The 19,585-nt window shown below is 37.3% G+C and overlaps 1 protein-coding gene across 3 annotated transcripts in view; it reads left to right on the top strand.

The window, feature by feature from the left end:
* Positions 1 to 17,707, top strand: part of HIRA (histone chaperone HIRA-like protein) — a 29,716-nt gene extending 12,009 nt beyond the window's left edge. For 2 of the 3 annotated variants that reach the window (XM_088213489.1, XM_088213490.1), the window contains exons 5-12: positions 107 to 358; positions 443 to 840; positions 1,004 to 2,009; positions 8,046 to 8,256; positions 8,404 to 8,644; positions 9,064 to 9,186; positions 9,300 to 9,417; positions 17,009 to 17,707. In XM_088213489.1, the coding sequence (XP_088069615.1) occupies positions 107 to 358; positions 443 to 840; positions 1,004 to 2,009; positions 8,046 to 8,256; positions 8,404 to 8,644; positions 9,064 to 9,186; positions 9,300 to 9,417; positions 17,009 to 17,401 (2,742 nt within the window). In that variant the 3' untranslated portion in view covers positions 17,402 to 17,707. Of the gene's footprint in view, positions 1 to 103; positions 359 to 442; positions 841 to 1,003; positions 2,010 to 8,045; positions 8,257 to 8,403; positions 8,645 to 9,063; positions 9,187 to 9,299; positions 9,418 to 17,008 lie in introns of all 3 variants that reach the window. The other variant, XM_088213491.1, reaches the window with a different exon arrangement.
* The last annotated feature ends 1,878 nt before the right edge of the window (positions 17,708 to 19,585 follow it).

Here is a 19,585-nt window from a genome sequence, read left to right as displayed (position 1 = left end):
AAGAAATACAACACAACATAGAGTATAAAAATTTAGTATCTCACTTAGCTGATCGTGTCTGTGGAATATTCTTTAACTGGATTGTTGTATTCCATGCTTGAAGTAGGTGGATCTTAACTGGTCTCCAGATGATTCAATTCTGGCTAGTGGTAGCTTGGACAACACGATCCACATCTGGAATATGAGCAATGGTATTTGCACGGCTGTTCTCAGGGGTCACTCTAGCCTTGTTAAAGGAGTTGCCTGGGATCCCATTGGCTCTTTCATAGCTAGTCAATCTGATGATAAAACTGTCATAATATGGCGGACAAGTGACTGGAGCCTTGCTCATAGAACAGAAGGCCACTGGGCAAAATCAGTATGCTCTTAACTAATAATCTTTTTTAGGGTTTGTTTTCTTCTCTGTTATTTCAAAGTAGTAATGAACGTGTGCTTGTTTCAGCTGGGATCTACATTTTTCAGGCGGCTTGGGTGGTCACCTTGTGGGCATTTCATAACTACCACCCATGGTTTCCAAAAGCCAAGGCATTCTGCTCCTGTTCTTGAAAGGGGGGAATGGGCTGCGACATTTGACTTCTTAGGACACAATGCCCCAGTTATTGTTGTTAAGTTTAATCATTCAATGTTCAGAAGAAATTTTTCCAATACTCAAGAAGTGAAAGCTGCATCCATTGGGTGGACAAATGGGGCTTCCAAGATTGGAGGAAAAGATTCACAACCATATAATGTTATTGCAATTGGGAGTCAGGACCGAACTATAACTGTATGGACAACAGCAAGTCCTCGTCCTCTCTTTGTAGCCAAGCATTTCTTTACTCAAAGTGTAGTGGATTTATCCTGGTAAGTAGTCATATTTTTTTGGAAATGTGCGGCCACTATTTTGGTGAAATTGGTGTTATGTTATTTTTTATTTTTTATTTTTTATTTTTTTTCGGGGACTTATGAACATGTATTATAGTGTTCCTTTAATTTTTTTGAATGTTTATTTTCTTTCCTGCAACAGGAGTCCTGATGGGTATTCACTGTTTGCTTGTTCCTTGGATGGAACTGTGGCAACATTTCACTTTGAGGTGAAGGAACTTGGCCACAGGCTAAGTGATGATGAACTTGATGAGTTAAAGAGAAACCGTTATGGTGATGTTAGGGGTCGACAAGCAAACTTGGTGGAGAGCCCAGCACAGTTATTGCTTGAAGCTGCTTCGGTGAAGCAAACTACAAGCAAAAAAGTGGTTCCAGATGTTCAGGACACCCAGATGCCTGTAAAATCATCTGTAGACTTGGGGCGTACATCAAAAACTTCGGAATCTCAAATTGATGATGCAAGGAAAACTGGGACAGCTGGGAGTGATGGGCTAAATAAAGTTTCTAGTTCTGCTAGGATTTCTAGTCCAGTAAAGCAAAAGGAATACAGGCGCCCTGATGGGAGAAAGAGGATCATCCCAGAAGCTGTTGGAATGCCAATTAATCAGGAGAACATTACCGATGGCGTGCAGTCCCAATCACATGATTTTCCTATTGTCTCATCCGACCAGAGGAAGGATGATAATGGGGTAATTGCTGCAGAGAGTGATGGGAAAGATATCTCTTTGAGAACAACTAGCAAAAGCTCTGATATAAAGGAGTGTTCTGGGGCCACGGCTCGGGCTACTGTTGTTGACAGCCTTGTTATTGAGAAAGTTCTGGGATCCCCTAGCAGAGATGGAATTGTTGAACAACCTGGCAGCACAAAGGCTTCTGGTTCCTTAGCTGCTTCTAGTACCGTACTTTCAATTACAATATTTGATAAGAAAGGGGAAGATGTGGTGCCAGTTTGCTTGGAAGCTCGTCCGAGGGAACAGGCTGTAAATGACATTTTTGGGGTTGGAAACACATGTATGACCAAACGAACAGTAATAACTTGTACAAGAGGGGGTCAAATCCTTTGGTCTGATAGGCTTGCTGGCAAAGTTACTGTTCTGGCTGGGAATGCAAACTTCTGGGCCATTGGATGTGAAGATGGATGCCTTCAGGTTAGTACAGGAGGTTGCAAAGAACTGGATCATTTATTGTACTTAAAAACTGTTGTTGTGAAATTTCCCGTCATAAAGTTAGTCTTCTTTGCTAAAGTTTTACTTTAAGAATTATCCTTTATTTTATTCCTTTTCATTTGCACTGAATTGAATAGAATCTTACCTACCATTGGCAATTTTAGATCTTGGCTGAAGTTCTTAGAAAACGGGTAAATAATTAATAGATCTAAAACCTATTCTACTTAAAAATATAAGTTTCTTTTGCATCACCACTCAAATGTAGGGACACATAAGGTTCTTCTTCATGTAGCTTTCTTGTCAACAATCAGTTGGTGGGGAGGTTTCCATGGAAGCAAATTTTGGAAGAAAAGCAACTTACCATTTTTCTTTCTTTGTCTGGAGGCAGCTATGAGAAAGGTCCTCACCATCAATAACCTAATGAGAAGAGTCCAGGTTAACTGGTGCTTCCTGTGCTGAGCTCTGCTGAGTTTGCTCACCATTTTTGTAGGGTGGCCCGAAGCTAAATGCTTCTGTTATATGGCCTTGAGTTTTCTTTATGCTAGTTGAGTTGTTGAGGTACCGGTGATGTCTGAATTTTATTTAATTTGGGCTGTGGAGGATCATAGAAAGGTAGCGATCAGGAAAATAGAGATTGTTTTCTCACATCCCATTAGCCATAATTTGGATGATGCAAGATGAGTAGCCGGTAAACTAGTTTGTTAGTTTGGAAAGAAAGGAATTTTAGGTGAAAAATGGAAGAATAGAGATAGGTAAGAGGAAATTGGGGATGAAAATGAAGAATTATATAAAGAAGCAGAATGAATGGGATAGGTTAGATAAAATAATAAACAAAATAGCAAATATGGAGAGAGATGACAATGAATATAACCCTAGCTAAGAAGACATAATTCATCATTGTCTATATATTCTTTTTGTTACTGTCCTTTTGTTGCATGGGCTGTCCTCTTGTGCCCGTGTGTGTATATGTTATATTTATGGCTGCGTGTATCTGTGTATACATAAAGGATCCCTGCAAAAGGACCCTTATAGGTCTAATTGTTTTATTTTTATAGCCATAAACATAGAAGGATTTTTTTTTGGGTTTTGCAATTCAAGGGCACAGGATAGGCGCTCATGTCTAATTAGTAAATGGAGCACTGTTAGAAACTATATGCAGAAAAAAATATATATAGATACATATATAAAATAAATAAAACATGGAACGGCAGACCACTCTGAACAGAGCTGACTTTCTCTGCTGAACCGCTCCTTCAGACTTGAACGAACTCACGCCTGTTCATCTTCTTCCTCTGATCAACACGTCCCCAGTCTTGAACGGTGGCTTCCAGCAACGTTTGAAGAACCTAAATGAAGATATTTGTACCGATTAAGTGAATGTAGATTGAACAATGTATGTACTGGATTCAAGTAATAAAATCTCGTATTATTTTGTCTTTCTATTTTCTTTCTCTTTTGGGTTCCATCTCTCCCGATCTATCTCTCTTCTCCTCTCTCTAACAGCCTCTTTCTCTCTCTAACAGCTTCTTTCTCTCTCTACAGTCTATTTCTCTCTCTAAAACCAATCTCTCTCTAACAATACTCTCTCTTTCTCATCTCTGTATTATCTCTCTCTTTCTCTCTCTAAAGACCTCTCTCTCTCTTTCAAACTCTCTTTTTCTCTCTCCCCGACACGCTCTCTTCTCTCTTTCCAAAAGCTCTTTTTCCTTTTTTTGAAATACCAATTCTGTCCCATATTATTTTTCCTAATCTCAAATTCTGCCACAATCTTTTAATTATACCAAATTACCCCAAATCATTTAAATTTAATATTTTTATCAATTTCTGGTTTTTGTGAATCATATGTCCAAGCCGAGTCCTGACAAGCACTTTTTTGTCATCCGATTTTTAGGGATGCAGGCAACTGTTATGTTTGATATCTAATATGTACATATTTGCTTCTGGCCACGGTGTCAAGTTCAATGTTCGGGTGGTCTTAAATTTTATTTTCCTTTTCCTTTTTATGTTGAGGATTCTTGAAACTTTTTTGTTTAGAGTGAGCCTTCTTGAAATTAAAGTTGTATTAGATAGGGGGTACTTGTTAGTGCAAAATTAGACCAGACCAAACCAAGAACTGAAATTGTTGGAAGATATGGACCAAAGACCGAATCTTTTCTATTTCAATCCAACTGCACTGAACCAGTTTAGACGATTCGATTTTTCTGGACTCAAATGGACCAAACACCCTTGTTTCTGAATGAACCTCATCTTCACGCAAAATCTCTCTCATCTTCACTCATCATCGTCCTCTAATGTTGACGAATATCGTCCTTGATTCAAGAAACCCTCATCTTCACGCAAAATCTCACTCATCTTCACTCATCATCATCCTCTAATGTTGACGAATATCGTCCTTGTTTCAAGAAACCCTCATCTTCACACATCATCTCCCTTATCTTCACATATCATCTCGAAGTGCAAACTCATTAAGCCCCTTAATTCCATGCCTTCATCCCATTCTTTTTACTCAAGTGAGTTAGGTCCCCTTTTTTCCCAAAACCAACAAATGCTGTGACAAAATGGCAGTTGTATTGCCTCATCTTATAGGGACAACCAGGAGGATTTTTCTTGTTGTCATAGCATGAGCCAGAGATCTGTATTGGTGTTCTGTGCTCTGTGCTGGCCGCTCTGTACATGAACGAGAGATCTTATTGTCTTGCTTTGTGACCTTTGCTGATTCTATTAATGCTCTGTGTGGCTACTGGTCTTCGGAAGAAGATGAAGGTGTGCAATAGGTGGATGGATCTGTTAGCTGTGGTCGAGGAAAGGAGACCTGATAAAAAGAAGGAAGAAGGTAGGCCAGCTGGATAGTTAGGGTTTTTGTTTTTTCTAATGTAAGTGGGTGGGTAGAGTTCTTTTATAATTAGGTAAGTGAGCTGATTTTTTTTTTTTTGGATTTTAGTTTATCTGTGTACCCGGGATGGGTTTTTAATTTTGAAGGGGGATTGGGCTGCTGGGTAGTTTTTTTTTCCTCCTCGGTCTTAATTGAGTCGAAAAATATCAGTACTTGGTTCAGTCTGATTCGGTTTTCCTTTCCGGACTAAACTTTAACACCCTTAGTACTATGCACCATGGATGGCTTTACAGGAAAACAAATACTAGGTGATGGCGGTACATCTTGTCCTAGAAATTTCTTTGGTTCTTATGACTTGCCTGAAGTTTTATCTTTCTCGAGATCTGTCAATTATCGTCTACATTTTATCTTCTCCATGACTGATATTGTGCTTCATCTATTAAACCAAATTATAGCTTCAAGAGAAATAATTAAGGTTTTGTTTAGTTTTATATAACTATTTTTATTTTTTGTTTTATAAATTCATATACATTTATACATAAAAACATATGTTATTGTTTGAAATTAAAGGATGGTTTGGAATAATAATGTAATTCTAATATGAATAAGAAACTAAATATTTAAAACAATGAAATTCTAAGGTTATTAAAATTATAATAAGAGACTCGTATTTAGGTAGTTCTACCAAATTTTTTCTGCATCATTCTCCCTTGGAGAAAACTGATCTATGAGTTTCGAAGTGAAGAAGAATTTAAAACCTAGATCTATGAGCTGCCCCATAAAATTTTAGGAAACTTAGTGCTTTATGTGACGAAATTTTAGGAAACTTCGTGCTTTATGTGACGAAATTTTAGGAAACTTTGTGCTTTATAAGAGAATTATGGGGGAACACATAATTGTTTAGGAATTTGAAATCCTAATGATAGGACGAAATCAACAGATTACATATTAATATGACAAGTTTCTTCTTGCATGGAACTTCGACTAGACTCTCTCTTAGGGAAAGATCTCGAGCAATAGGAATGTGTGGTGGTTCTTCTTGTTTCTCCTTTTTAAGGGTTACTCTAATTGATCATTAGCTAAATCATCATCCTCGTATGATAGATAACCATCCTCCCGTTCTTTTTTTTTTTTTTTTTAATTCCAACATGCAACTTGTTCTTCTTTGAGATAGGTAGCCACAATTTCTGATTCCGTACACTTGAAACAAATGATTTCCTTAGGTTTGGTGGGATTCTTGGAAATTAATGTCCTTCAACACCTTTTATATCAAAGGTCTCATCCACAGTTGATTCCCTAACTGAAAATGAATGTTCTTTGGAATTGGGTATTCCAAGTATTCTTCGATGTTAAGGGTTGCAAAAGATGTTGAAGGTCGCTTGGTAAGTTTGGGACATGGTTTTTAGGGGTTGCCAAACTAATTCTCTTATATCTCAACCTTGAGGCCTATTTTGGAACGAGATGTCCTTTGATTCTCATCTTTTACCAACTTGTTTTAAACCTTTTGAGTTTTTACTAGATGGGAGAGAGAGATGCCCAATAGGAATATGTTAGAATGCAATTACCTCAGTAATTGTGATACTTATGTAATTACATAATTTTATATATGGATATTTAGCTTATTTGAGAACTATAAAAATAGGTTCATTACTTTCTCTTTTTAGAAAAAGAACTATTACTAGATAAGAGGGAAAAAAGAAAACTATGAGTAAAGAGACTAAGATATCCTTTCTTTTCTTTTGAGATAAAACTATGGAAGATGTATTAATGAAATAGCGCCAAGGTGGCACTGCCCATACAAGGAAAAAAATAATTTATAGATCTATAAAAATATCTACAATAGATCCAAAATCTTCTAAGCTATCAAGGTTGTGATGAAGTACAATAGATCTAACATAATAGGACCATCTATTCTTGATAGTGACAAAATTAGAGGAAGAACAAATCAAAGGAACAACAAAAATCAATACGCCATAACCCCCCATATGCTTCATAACAAAGACAGAGGTTTCTCTAAAACTACTTTGTGCCTTAGTCCAGAAAGAAGCCAAGAAAGTCTCCTTCTTCCCGAAGAAACTAAGCTGAACTTAATATCCTTGAAGATTCTATCATTATGCTCCAGCCACAAAATCCACAAGCCAGGAAAAAAAGTGTTTTTCCAAGATCCTAGCTTCTTTTTCACCCTATGGCCGTTTATAGAAGTTGTCAAGAAACACTCAAGAGGAGGGAATGCCCACATCCTGCCACAAATTCAGATTTTTCTTTTTTTGTTTAGTTAGAAGTCTTATTTTGTTATTATTTTCCTATTTAATAGTTCTTAAAAAATTTAGTTATATTAGGCTATGGAGACACCCTGTAAAATTCATGGGTGGTTCATTGTTATTAGGTCAATTACCTGTGAATTGAGTACCTAACAACCCTGTGTAACTCTGTTGTGATAACCCTGTGATTGTCCTTGTTGCCAATCCCTATGATTGTGCATTGGATTTATTTTTCATTTCTTTAACTTTTTTCTTTCTTTCTAAACCCTCTTCTGTGTTTTTTACATCATTTTAGTTTTCAGATTGTTTGAATTTTAAATCTTTTCAGGTTTTGGGATTTTTCAGTTTAGGTATCATTTGGTTATAAATGGATTCATGCTTCAGGTTTGGAGTTCATGCACATGAACATACACACACAATATTTGGGCTTCAGGCTTTTTGGATGTTAAGTCATTTTAGGTACTAAGTTGTTTTGGTTTCAAGTTATCTAAAAACTTGCAGCTCCAGGTCAGCTCAAGTCAAAGCAGTTTCAGGTGAGCCAAAGTCAGGTTTATCAGATTGGCTCAGAATTGTCATTTCTAGATGCAAGACTGCAGGAGGTTGAGAAAACTGTTAATATTAAACATGGAGGAATTGGTGTTAGAAGTATTTTCTGGCTTACATTGTGCTTGAGCTGCTCTCTCTCTCTCTCTCTCTTCTCGTGTGTAACATTCTGGTGCTCTGCTGTGGCCAATTAAACTTTAGAAACTTGTTTTTCAGAAACTTGTTTACCATTTTTGCAATTTTTATTTACAATCCATAGAGCTCAAAGGAGACAATAGAACATGCAAGCAATTTCTACTTTCTTTAGCATCTTTTTTATGTAGGAACTTATGTGTAATTACGGCATCATCATGGATTAATCATTTTACTCATCTCTTAAAGGTTTACACGAAGTGTGGAAGACGAGCCATGCCAACCATGATGATGGGATCTGCAGCAACATTTATAGATTGTGATGATACGTGGAAGTTGCTCTTGGTCACAAGGAAGGGTTCCCTATATGTCTGGGATCTCTTTAACAGGAATTGTCTTATTCGTGATTCGTTGGCATCTCTGATTACTTCTGACCTAAATTCATCTGCTAAAGGTCCAGGTGTGCTACAAAGCTTAAACTTGTGTGATAGATTAGAGATTGTTCTTTCCTTATATTAGGGCAATTCATGATCTCATTTGGGATGAAAGTATACTTAATGCTAGGAAGCCTTTAACTTGTATGGTTGTTTCTAATCACCTTTTTCAGGCACAATCAAAGTTATATCTGCCAAATTATCAAAATCTGGTTCCCCATTTGTTGTTCTTGCCACTCGTCATGCCTTCCTCTTTGATACAAGTCTCATGTGTTGGTTGAGAGTGGCCGATGACTGCTTCCCTGCCTCAAATTTTACCAGCTCCTGGAACTTGGGCTCATCTCAAAGTGGTGAGCTCGCCGCATTACAGATGGATGTTAGGAAGTATTTAGCCAGGAAACCAGGTTGGAGCAGGTTAGTAATTGGGGCTTCTCATTTAACATCTCTATGTTTATATAATGAATCTAAAGAAGACCCTTCTATCAGTGCACACATGATGTTTTTCGTTCTCCCAATAGACCAAACCTTTCAAGAAAATCTTACTGATTTCATTAAGGCTTGCTGTATCATGCTGGTTAGTAAATTGATGATATCCAATTCGCTAATATTTTTCTTCTTGGCTATTTTGAGGATTTCTTTAACAAGTGCTAGGATAAGAAGTAGTCTTTGTTTCCTCCATTTGGCTTTTTCCTCTCTATTAAAACTTCACTTATTGATTCGCTCTTTCATCTTAATGCAATGATAAAATGTTGTTGTGCGTGTCTTAGAACCTTTGTCTAAGTTTGTGCTGTGGATCTTTTATCATAGAATATTTACTTGTTGCCACTTCGTAGGGTAATTGATGATGGAGTGGAGACACGTGCTCATTTAGAAGCTCAGTTGGCATCTTCTTTAGCTTTGAAGTCCCCTAATGAATATCGCCAATGTCTTCTTTCCTACTTAAGGTTTTTAGCAAGGTAGGTTTTGTTATATTTATTTTTATTCTTCTTATTATTATTATTATGTTTGTGTTTCAAATTCCTTGATGCGGTTTTCTTTTACTTGTCTATAATTTTCTTTTTGGTCATAGAGAGGCTGATGAGTCTCGTTTACGAGAAGTATGTGAATCTTTTCTTGGACCTCCAACCGGGATGAGCGAAGCTGCCTCTTCAGACACAAAGAATTTAGCTTGGGATCCCCATGTACTGGTAAGCCTGTCTGTGTGCTAAGATACTTGTCATTATGTTTATCACACGTATGGACAAGTTATTTGCCTAAAAGGTGTTAAATGTGTGGACGCAACTTATTTGTATTTCGTGTCATGTAAGGTATTGCATACGCATTTGGTTCGATGTTGCTTTATCTAGGGCAGAGAGGAGTTAGGGTTTCCTATGCAGGATAGATGTCAATCAACGAGTGCAGCTGTCGCCGTCGCGACGGAGGCCACCGTGGAGGAGGGTTTTGTTAGGTTTTGTTCTGTGAGAGAAGGGGTTCAATATGCAGAAAATGAAGAGGAGATTTCTGGCGGTGGAAAATAAAACATTTGATGTGGTATATGAAGGAAGAAACGTTGAAGGACTTCGATTGAGTGAAAATGGCTGGGGATTTTTAGTATCAATATCATATGGGGAAGAGGATGTCAAATGGCTGGTGGAGACGTTGAAGGGGTTTTATGGAATGAAGGGGGAGCAATATTGATGCAAAATCAATAAGGAGAAGACCATTCCCTGTGGGTGGTGTTAGGGTACAACAGCGGAGGATGTCTTCTGGTATTTTTGGAGGAAAGGGGAGAAAATGTCTGTTGTATTTTCTTGTCGGAAGGAAGAGAAGTGGAAGGATGGTGGAGGATGTTGGTGGCAATGGCAGTGGTTGCTGGAAGATACTAGGACACGGAGGAGCGGAGGACACATAGGGCACATCTGTTGTGTGGGAAGGAGAGGGAGAATGGGACAACAGAGGAAGTTGTGTATGAACCGATAAGGTTGTGTTGCCCTAGATGCTGAATGGAGCTCCAGATAATGGTGGAAATTCAAGACTGACAAGTTTTGTGGAGGTGTTTCGTGGATCTGCAGAGGAAGATAATCTGGATTGGAGGGAGTTTGAAATTCAAAATTCTGTAGCCCAAGACGATAAGAGGGAGTTACGTTTAGAAGGGAGCAGAGTGGATCGGCTAGGTGAGTCCAAAAAGGAGAAAAGGCCAAATATGGAAGGGCCCATAAGGATATTAATGGTGAACTGGTGGACTAGAGGAGGTTGGATTTTCGAAATGTCAATAGGCCTAGGTTGGATAGACTTGGACAAAAAGGGATTGGATGAACGAATTATAAAAGATTCTAGTAGACCAACAATAGAATTAGGCTCACGAGGTTCAACAGAAACATGAGGCCCATTCGAAATAATATTTTAAGTCAGGTTAGGAGGTCGGGTCAAGGTTTAAAACTTTGGAGACTCATGACTCGGCAACCCATGAAAGGTGCTTCGCACAAGGGAGGAGAAACCAAAGGAGAAGATCAGTGTCCAGGGGAAACCATGCTGATGATGAGTGCAAAAAAAGCCGAATAGACAAAGGGGTGCTTTTGGAGGGGTTAGAAACTACAGAGGAGGAAATGGAGGCATATCAGAGCGGTGAAAAGGAGAAATATAAAGGCAGAGATGAGGATCGGAGAGGAGAGAGCGATCTGGAGAAGGGGGAAGACAACGGGAGCTTGGCCTTGGTGCAAGTGAGTAAAGAGCTGATGGGGAGAGAAGGTAGGCTGGTGGAGAGTGAAGAAAGGCAGGGATGGGAGGTGGAGGAGGAGATAATTCAAGAAATTTTGGAGAAGAAAATTCTGATTGGATAATGAGAAATATCCAAAAATTCAGTCACATGTTGGGTGTGTCTTTTAACAGACTAGAGGATCAAGTCGTGGATTTCTTCATGGAGATTGAGAGGAGAAGAAACGGGAAATTGGAAAGAGAATGGTAGCTCTTAAAACGGAAGACTAAACAGGGTGTGGAGGGGTCTGGGGAACTTAGAAGATTATAGTTAAGCATAAACTATGATAGTGTTAGGAGAGAGGGAAGAAAGGAGGAAGTAATGAAGCTACTATTTAAGTCATGATTGAGTGAGGATTATTTCCTGGAATGTCAAGGGAATCAATGATCATAAAAAGAGACAAGTGATAAAGGGATGAATGAGTAGATGGAGATCGGATATCATATGTATGTAGGAGAAAAATGAAAAACGTGCAAGATAGGGTCATTCATACTCTCTGGGAAGTAAAGAACTAGGATTGAGGAGATTTGCTCGCTGTGGGATCGGCAGCTGGGATTGTGATTATGTGGAATGATGATAAAGTGAGGTGTGGATTGCATTCAGGGAGATTGTTCAATTACTCATCTGTATGAGAATAGGAGGCATGAGAGGCCTGGGTCTCTACAGGTGCTTACAACAAGGGGGAAGGGAGTGAAAGAGCTGCATTGTTTCAGAGATTTAGATGATTGCAAGTGGAGGTGGAATTACCCATTGGTTTTGTGTGGGGACTTTAATATGGTGCTGAATAGAAATGAAAGAACTGAGTCATAGTTCTCCACAATTTGTGTGGTTAAGGAGATTGTGGAGAGACTGAATTAGTTGACTTACCCATAACAGCAGGAAAATTGGCTTGGTCCAACCAGAGGACTAATCCACTGTGCTCTCATATTGATAGATTTTTGGTGTCGACGTCATGTCATCTCCATTTTGCAGGTATTTGCTAGGAGTGGTTGTGGAAGGTAATTTCAGATTATTTTCCTATTAGCCTAGACACTGATGGGATCAAAATGGGTTCAAATTTGAAGACAGATGGTTGAGCACAAAAAACTTCAGTGAAAAGATAGAGTGGTGGGAGAGTAATGCAATCGACGATAAGGCCAGTTTCAAAGTGGTGCATAAGCTTAAGGTGATTAAATTGGCTATCAAGGAGTGGTGTAAAGAGGAAGAACAGAAACAATGCATAATTATACAAGCTTTATTTCAAGATATTGCAGCCCTTGATGGTTTGGAAAATGAAGGGGGTATGTCAGTTGAAGAGATTACCAGAAAGGAACAGCTAAAAATAGAACTGGGGCTCAGACTACAAAGGGAGTGGATTGGAGGCAAAAATCAAGAACTAGGTGGATAAAAAAATGGGATCGCAACACATGATTTTTCCATACCATGGCTAATCATGATAGAGGTGCAATTATGTTGTGTATATGGTGATTGATAGTAGGGAAGTGCAGAGCAATGAGGAGTTGAGAGAAGAGATTAAGGAATATTTTAGAATTTTGTACTGTGAGGAATTTGAATGCAAACCTAAGGTTGATGACATTAATGTCAACATGTTAGATAAGATGAGCAGTGAGTCACTTGAACGAGATTTCTCTGAAGAAGAAGTTTATGAGGGCCTTATGCATTGCAACAAGAATAGAACTCCTGGGTTAAATGGGTTTAACATGGCGTCCTGCATAAATTCTGGTATATAATTAAGAATGATATCATGGATCTCTTCAAAGAATTACATGAAGCGGTGCTTTTGTGAAAACTTCCAATTCTACATTTATGGTCCTAATTGCTAAGGTAGAGAGGACAACAAACATTAAGGACTTTTAGCTTATCAATTTGATGGGATGTGTTTATAAACTTATGGCAAAAGTTCTTGCAAGGAGAATGGTTAAAGCGTTGAACAAAGTGGTCGAGGAGAATCAAAATGCATTTGTGGAAGGGCAATAATTATAGATATGGTGTAAATTCTCTATGAGGTTGTGGATGAACATTTGTACAAGAAGAGAGACAAGACGCTGTGTAAATTGGATATGGAAAAGACATATGATAATATCAATTAGGGATTCATCGATTACATGCTTGCAAGAATGGATTTTGGTTGTAAGTGAAGGCAGTAATCAAAGCTTGTATCACAACAACTTCTTTCGCGACTATGACGAAGGTCCTTTGGAATTTTTGAAAGTATCGAGAAGTATTAGGCCAGGGGATCTGCTTTCTCCATTATTGTTTATAATTGTCATGGAAGCTCTTAACAAGCCGTTGGTGACAGTTAGGGAGGTGGGTATGATTACCGAACTCAACGTGGGTGAAGGAGAGGGGGAGGAAAATATTAAACACTTATTTTTAGCAGATGATACTTTGATCTTCTGCCAACTGGATGAGAGGCAATTGTTAAACCTTAGATGTGTCTTGTTATACTTTCAAGTTGTGTCCGATCGTAATATAGATCTTGCAAAGTCCAAGATGGTTGGATAGAGAAGCGGAGGCAATACCAGTAGACTTGTAGGAACTTTGGGATGCAAAATGGTGAATCTCCCGAAGAAGTATTTGAGGAGTGTTGTTAGGTGCTAAATGTAAGGATGTGAGGATTTGGGATCCGGTTGCTGTTAAATTTGAGAAAAGACTTATAAGGTGGAAGAGAAGTTTACTTTCCATAAAGGGGGCGTCTAACTCTTATCAGAAGCACATTGGCCAATTTTGCTATCTATTATGTGCCCTTTCTATCAATATCGAATAGTGTAACAAAAAAATTGGAACAAATACGAAGCATATTTCTATGTGGTGGTTCGCAAGAGAAGAGGAGATATCAGTTGGCAGCATGGAAGAAAGTTAAAAGACCACTGAATTAGGGAGGGCTAGGAGTGAGATCAATTTATGAGATGAACCAAGCTCTACAGAGGAAGTGGTTGTGGCGTTTTTTGAAGGAATGGACATTTTATGGAGGAGAATTATTGAGAAGAAGTTTGGTACCATGGATATACAGGGAATATACCAGAGTATCGAGGAGACTGTAAGGAACAGGGGTGTGGAAGATGATTTGTTCTGGGAGGGATAAATTTTAGGAGTGTCTTAAATGGAGAGTGAGTGAGGAGGAGAGAGTATGCTTCTGGTATGACATTTGGATTGATGATGAATCTTTGAGAGTGAGGTTCCCACAATTTGCTATAGTACATGACATTTGGATTGGGTTGTTTGGAAGGAGAGGAATATAAGAATTTTTGAGGGAGTGGAAAAGAGCGTTGATAGAATTAGAGAGAGATGGTTCCAATCCCTGGATGTGTTGATAATGAACAATATTTGTATTCCATTGAGAATTTTGGTTACATGATTGATATGCTAATTGATTTGTGAATTCCTTTTGTAAATGGGGTTTTCCCTCTTTTTGGTACTTGTAAGTAATACATACGTTACACTTTTTATTTCAAAAAACTTAAGGTTTGACATGCCTTCCCTTGTCAAAGTTAAAGGGGAGGACCAGCACGATCAGGTGTTACATATGCTAACTAGTTGTGGTTTAGACATGTGGTCCTGAATTGTATCGTCCAAAATATGTGCTGATTTTGTGTATTCCAACTTGTCAGGGAGGATAGTTTTAATTTTAATATAAATAATTCATTATAAATACATTAGTTGACCTAACTAAGATTAATGTTTGCTGAGATATCCTGAATATTATGGTAATCAAAGTTTTTGTCATTGATGAGATTCAAAATTTTACAAATGAAGGAAACACTTTGTGAGAAACAAATAGAAAAGATTTGCATTTTTAACTTTTCAGCGTTCAAGGTTCTTTAAGTCTCAGGATCAGATGTCTTTAAATCTTGAAGTCATGGCACTAATCTTCTAGTGATGAATTAGAATCTCACATTTTCTCTTATTTATCTTCACTATACTTTTTTTGTATCTAACAAGTCTTTAGGTATATTCATGTGTCCACTGCATCAGTCAATCTGCTTCTCTCATCCAGATTTTATGATAAAATTATGCTATAGAAATAGAAGAACATAATAATTTGGTCTCAGTACTTTTATAATTCGTTCAATTAAGTCTATAGTTTTGAGAAAATTTTAATTTAATCTTTTCTTGTTGCCAACCGTTACTACTGTTAACTTAGATGTTATATGTCAACCGTTATTGACACGTAACATTATCTGATTAGTCTGAATGCACATCAGATGCCACATAATATCTAATATGACATTAAAAAGAAAAAATTAGATGTAGATTTGTTCAGACCAGTCCACAAATTAAAAAAAATTTGCCTCATCCATGTCCTAAATCCCCCTTTTCTCAACCTTGTCATTCTCATTGTTGTTTCTGATTTTCGTTTCTTATGCTTTATTCTCTCCCTATCCACCTCTTCATGGACCTCAACTCCATGGCTTGATTCTCTTTTACCTAACAGAGTTGGCCACTCCTCAGTCGTCCATCGTGTGGACCTTTGCCAACTCTGTTTACAGCCTCAACATGGTGAATCCTTTCTCCAAGGTTCACAGAATTGATCAGCCAGTGAGTCTCTATGCCATAACAAAGAAAGTTGGCGAGGAAATCATCCATACTCATAACCACATTTACGGGCTTGCCTTCACTGGATTCATGTTCTTCACCGTCTATGGCTTCTGGAGTCACTCAACACGGTCACAGCCGAGAAGAGTGCCTCGGAGTCCCTACCTCAATTTTTTGTTCATAGCTTTGAGGCACCGGACATGGTTCTTCATTGTCTAGTAGCTTCCTGTACTTTTCTCCAGTCTGATTTTATAGAAGAAAGAATCAATCCATAAAAGCGAATTTGAGAGGCGTTTGACAGTAGCCTCGAGAGCTTCCATGGAGGTGCCCAGCCCTGTGTGTCAGACGTAAGGAAGTCTTTTAGGCCTGGAAGCGAGGATGTGAAAGAGGTCTGGCCATTGAAGGTCTTGCATGATATCTAAGTCAACAATGTGAACCCTATCACCCTCTCAAATGCCTCCTATATTGCCTACTTGGCTGTGAAATGTGAGAACTTGATAAAAGGTTTTAGGCTGGATGGTTAATGGGGCACTTTTTAATTTGTAGATTGGTCTGCACCAGTCTATATTTAATGTATTTTTAATGTCATGTCACTTGTTATCTAACATAGCGTTCAACTAACATTTGGACTAATTAGAATGAGCTACATTTAAAAAAAATTGACACATGGTACCTAAGTTACTGGTGTTATCTTCTATCAATGGGGAGGAATGAAATTGAAAATTTTCCAAAAGTACAGGGATAAATGTGACCGAAAGTTGAAGTATGAACTAATTTGAATAAAAATAAATAGTATATGGACCAAATCTTATTTTAACCTATAGAAATATATTTGGATTTTGTTTCATATGCAAAGAGATTAATGTTCACAAAAGTGTCTGTCAGGTAAACGGATGGGGTTTGGATAAAACTATTTTTGAGCACTTCAAACAAAATTGTCAAATAAAAACTAAAAGTACTGTATTGGAGAGAATGATATCTGCGTAGTTTGTAGTGGTAGGTGGTATCAGGAGGAGGGAGGCTCTGCCCAAACCCCTTATTATGGTTACTGTTTAATGTTGATGTGGGCCACGCTGTGGATAAGCCCATTTGATGTTTCTAATGTGCTTCCTCTAAGCAATTCATGTTATGTGCCTCGTGGCAGGGACCAATTGAAATCTCTAAATTTTCTCATTATTAGAATTCCCTCTCTCCTGATGCAATTCTGATAAATTATTCTAAGTAAACTTCGTTTCCTGTTGGGTGATTTCTCTTATTTTGAAAATCTTATTGGCTGTTATTCAAAGCTTTGAAGGCAGTCTCTGTATTATTTCTCATGTTGCATCAGAAAGATATCATTCATTGTGGGATTCCATTAATCAGTCTTGCATATCTGAATTGCTCCAATCCCATCCTCGATATCTTCATATTGAAATCCCAAGCTGAAGCTTAGGGGTGACGTGTGGTTAAGAAGCTGTCTAAAAAAGTTTGTGGCAATATAGTGCTTATGAAGTTTTGGGTATCTGCAGGGCATGAAAAAGCACAAACTTTTGAGAGAGGATATTCTTCCAGCAATGGCATCAAATAGAAAAGTCCAGCGGTTGCTCAACGAATTCATGGATCTTCTATCTGAATATGAAACTGCTGAACCCAATCCAGACCAAAAGAATCCCTCTGCACCTCCTGTTTCTACACCACTTAACGGTTGTATGGACTCTGCCCCTCCTGCTGGGGATCAAATTGATTCCTCTCTGGGAGTAGCAGCACCAAGGAACTCTGCCATGCCAGTAACAGATATTAAGGAGTCTGCGCCTTCAGAGACAGAAAACGTAAATTCTGCTCCTGTGGAAACAGACCAACTAAATTCTGTTGTAGCAGATGAAGGCAATCGGGCTGCAGCCACAACTGGTACTGGTTCATGAATTTTACTCTGTAACATCTGCGAATAATGTTGGCAATAAAGGGCTGTCATGAAAAGAAGGCAGGTGAACTCTCCATTTTGTCAACATTGGTCCATTTATGCAGAAGAAAAGGGTTGTCCTCCAATGTATGGGCATTGAAAAGGTGTTAAATATCTCTAGATTTTTGCAGTTGCTGCCAACATGAGATGATCTTATATTGTTACACTAGGTAGAATCTATTAGTCGAGGACAAAGCATAATATGCGGATCAATTCTTGTGTAAAATTTTCGGCATAATGTGAATTCAAAAGCTTTTTTCTTGTCAAAGTTGGAAGTTCCTATCTTAGTAGGCAAGCAAGATAATGTCTCATGGCAATGACATAATTGTTGTCTCTCTTATTTATGGTTGAAAATTAATATGATAATAATTAATATTATTAATTGTCATTATTTTAAGGAAAGAAAATTTAGTACTTTTTTTTCATAAAAATTCTCAACATACAATCTAATTTCAGACAAAACTAAACTTAAGGGTTGGACTTTTTGCTCCCCGGAAAAAATTTTACATACCAATTTATATATATATATATATATTTAAAAAAATTTAGCTTATATTACTTGCTTTGGAGGTTTATAAAAATGTTAGTGAAATAAATTTGAGAAAAGTCATATGAGCTCGAATAAATATTAATGACAAGAGCCATAGCTTCAACAACAAAAATATTAATCTTTTTCTTACATAGAAAATTCTATTCTAAAATGAGCTAAGTAGGATAAAATCATAGTAGCATAATGATGAGGCCACTTAATAGACATTATAAATTATTTAGAATTTAATTATTTTATTTATAATTACAAATAAAGTTATAAAATAATTTTATGACTTATAGGTAAACTTATTTAATTTTATATTAATTGTAATGATCTCGGAAATTTTAAAAGAAATAAATTATAAATTTAGTACGGAAGTGAAATAAATAGTTAAGGTTTACATTCCTCACACAATGATTTAAAGTACCAAATAGGGTCACGGATATGACCTTTTTGAGAGAAATACGAGAAATAAAAGAAATAACCAGAAAATAAATAAAATTAGCATCATACTCGCAACTCTCTTGTGGATCGGGTTCTGGATTATGATCTTTTTTATCTGAAATAGTTAATAAAGGAATGAGCTACACTAACCCAACAAAAATATCACGCTACTCATCGATACATAAATGAAAATTGGTAAAAATAATAAAAACAACTAATGAATATCTTAATTTATCAAAATCGTTTATCATAAATAAAATCATTTACCGTCTACTTACCGTAACGAGATTTACGAAACAACTTATAGAGATAATAATATAACACATCTCATGATTTCATATGCAATTAGTTGGAATAACAATTTTCTCATTTATCAAGCTACTGGTATCCATAGGGGTTCATAGGGAGGTAAGTTCCCACAACGCGTGAACATTTTCCTTTAACATTTCCAATTAACGGGTCATCCTCATACCCTATTCGGTATAAGCGCCAAATTACTAAACTTTAATATCTCATCCGGTATGAGGGTGAAACGGGTCGTTTTCATAATCTGTCCGGTTTGAGCGCCAAATTATCAAGTCTTGATACCCCGTCCGGTATGAGGCAATGTTCACAATAGGGTTCCCTATGCACCCGATCTGTCCACTATCTCTTAGGATATCCAATTTCATTCATTCACTTAATCACAAAAATTTTTCGTTTACCTTTACTCTCCAATGTTTCAATTCAACCACAATCACATAAAACAAACAAAACATGCATCAGGAAATATAATCACATCCCAGTTCCCAATTCAACTGTAGTCACATAAGGCAACAATACATGCATTCAAAACTATAAAATCGATTAACAGATATTATCATGCATCCAAACTATAAAATAATTCAACAGAAATCAACAGTGAATAATTTTTTGTTCTGCCTCCATTAATAAACCGTAATTAATTACGGATATTTTTTAAATTGCACAAAATACCGTATTTTTGTTAATTTGACTTCAATTCCATAACAAAAAATAAGGTGAAGGATTCTTACACAAATTGATGTCCGAAATATTAAACTTGTTGATTGCGCTTACTGGCGGTCCCCGAGTTCCCTGAATTTTTCTTCAATGATTAAAAACGCACTACAAGTACCTACAAATATCCCAAAAAATTCAAAATCAGTGTCG

This window comes from Carica papaya, chromosome 2 (assembly GCF_054855325.1).
Source record: "Carica papaya isolate Zhongbai chromosome 2, ASM5485532v1, whole genome shotgun sequence".
Classification (NCBI taxonomy): Eukaryota; Viridiplantae; Streptophyta; class Magnoliopsida; order Brassicales; family Caricaceae; genus Carica; species Carica papaya.
This window is presented reverse-complemented; position numbering and strand designations above follow the sequence as displayed.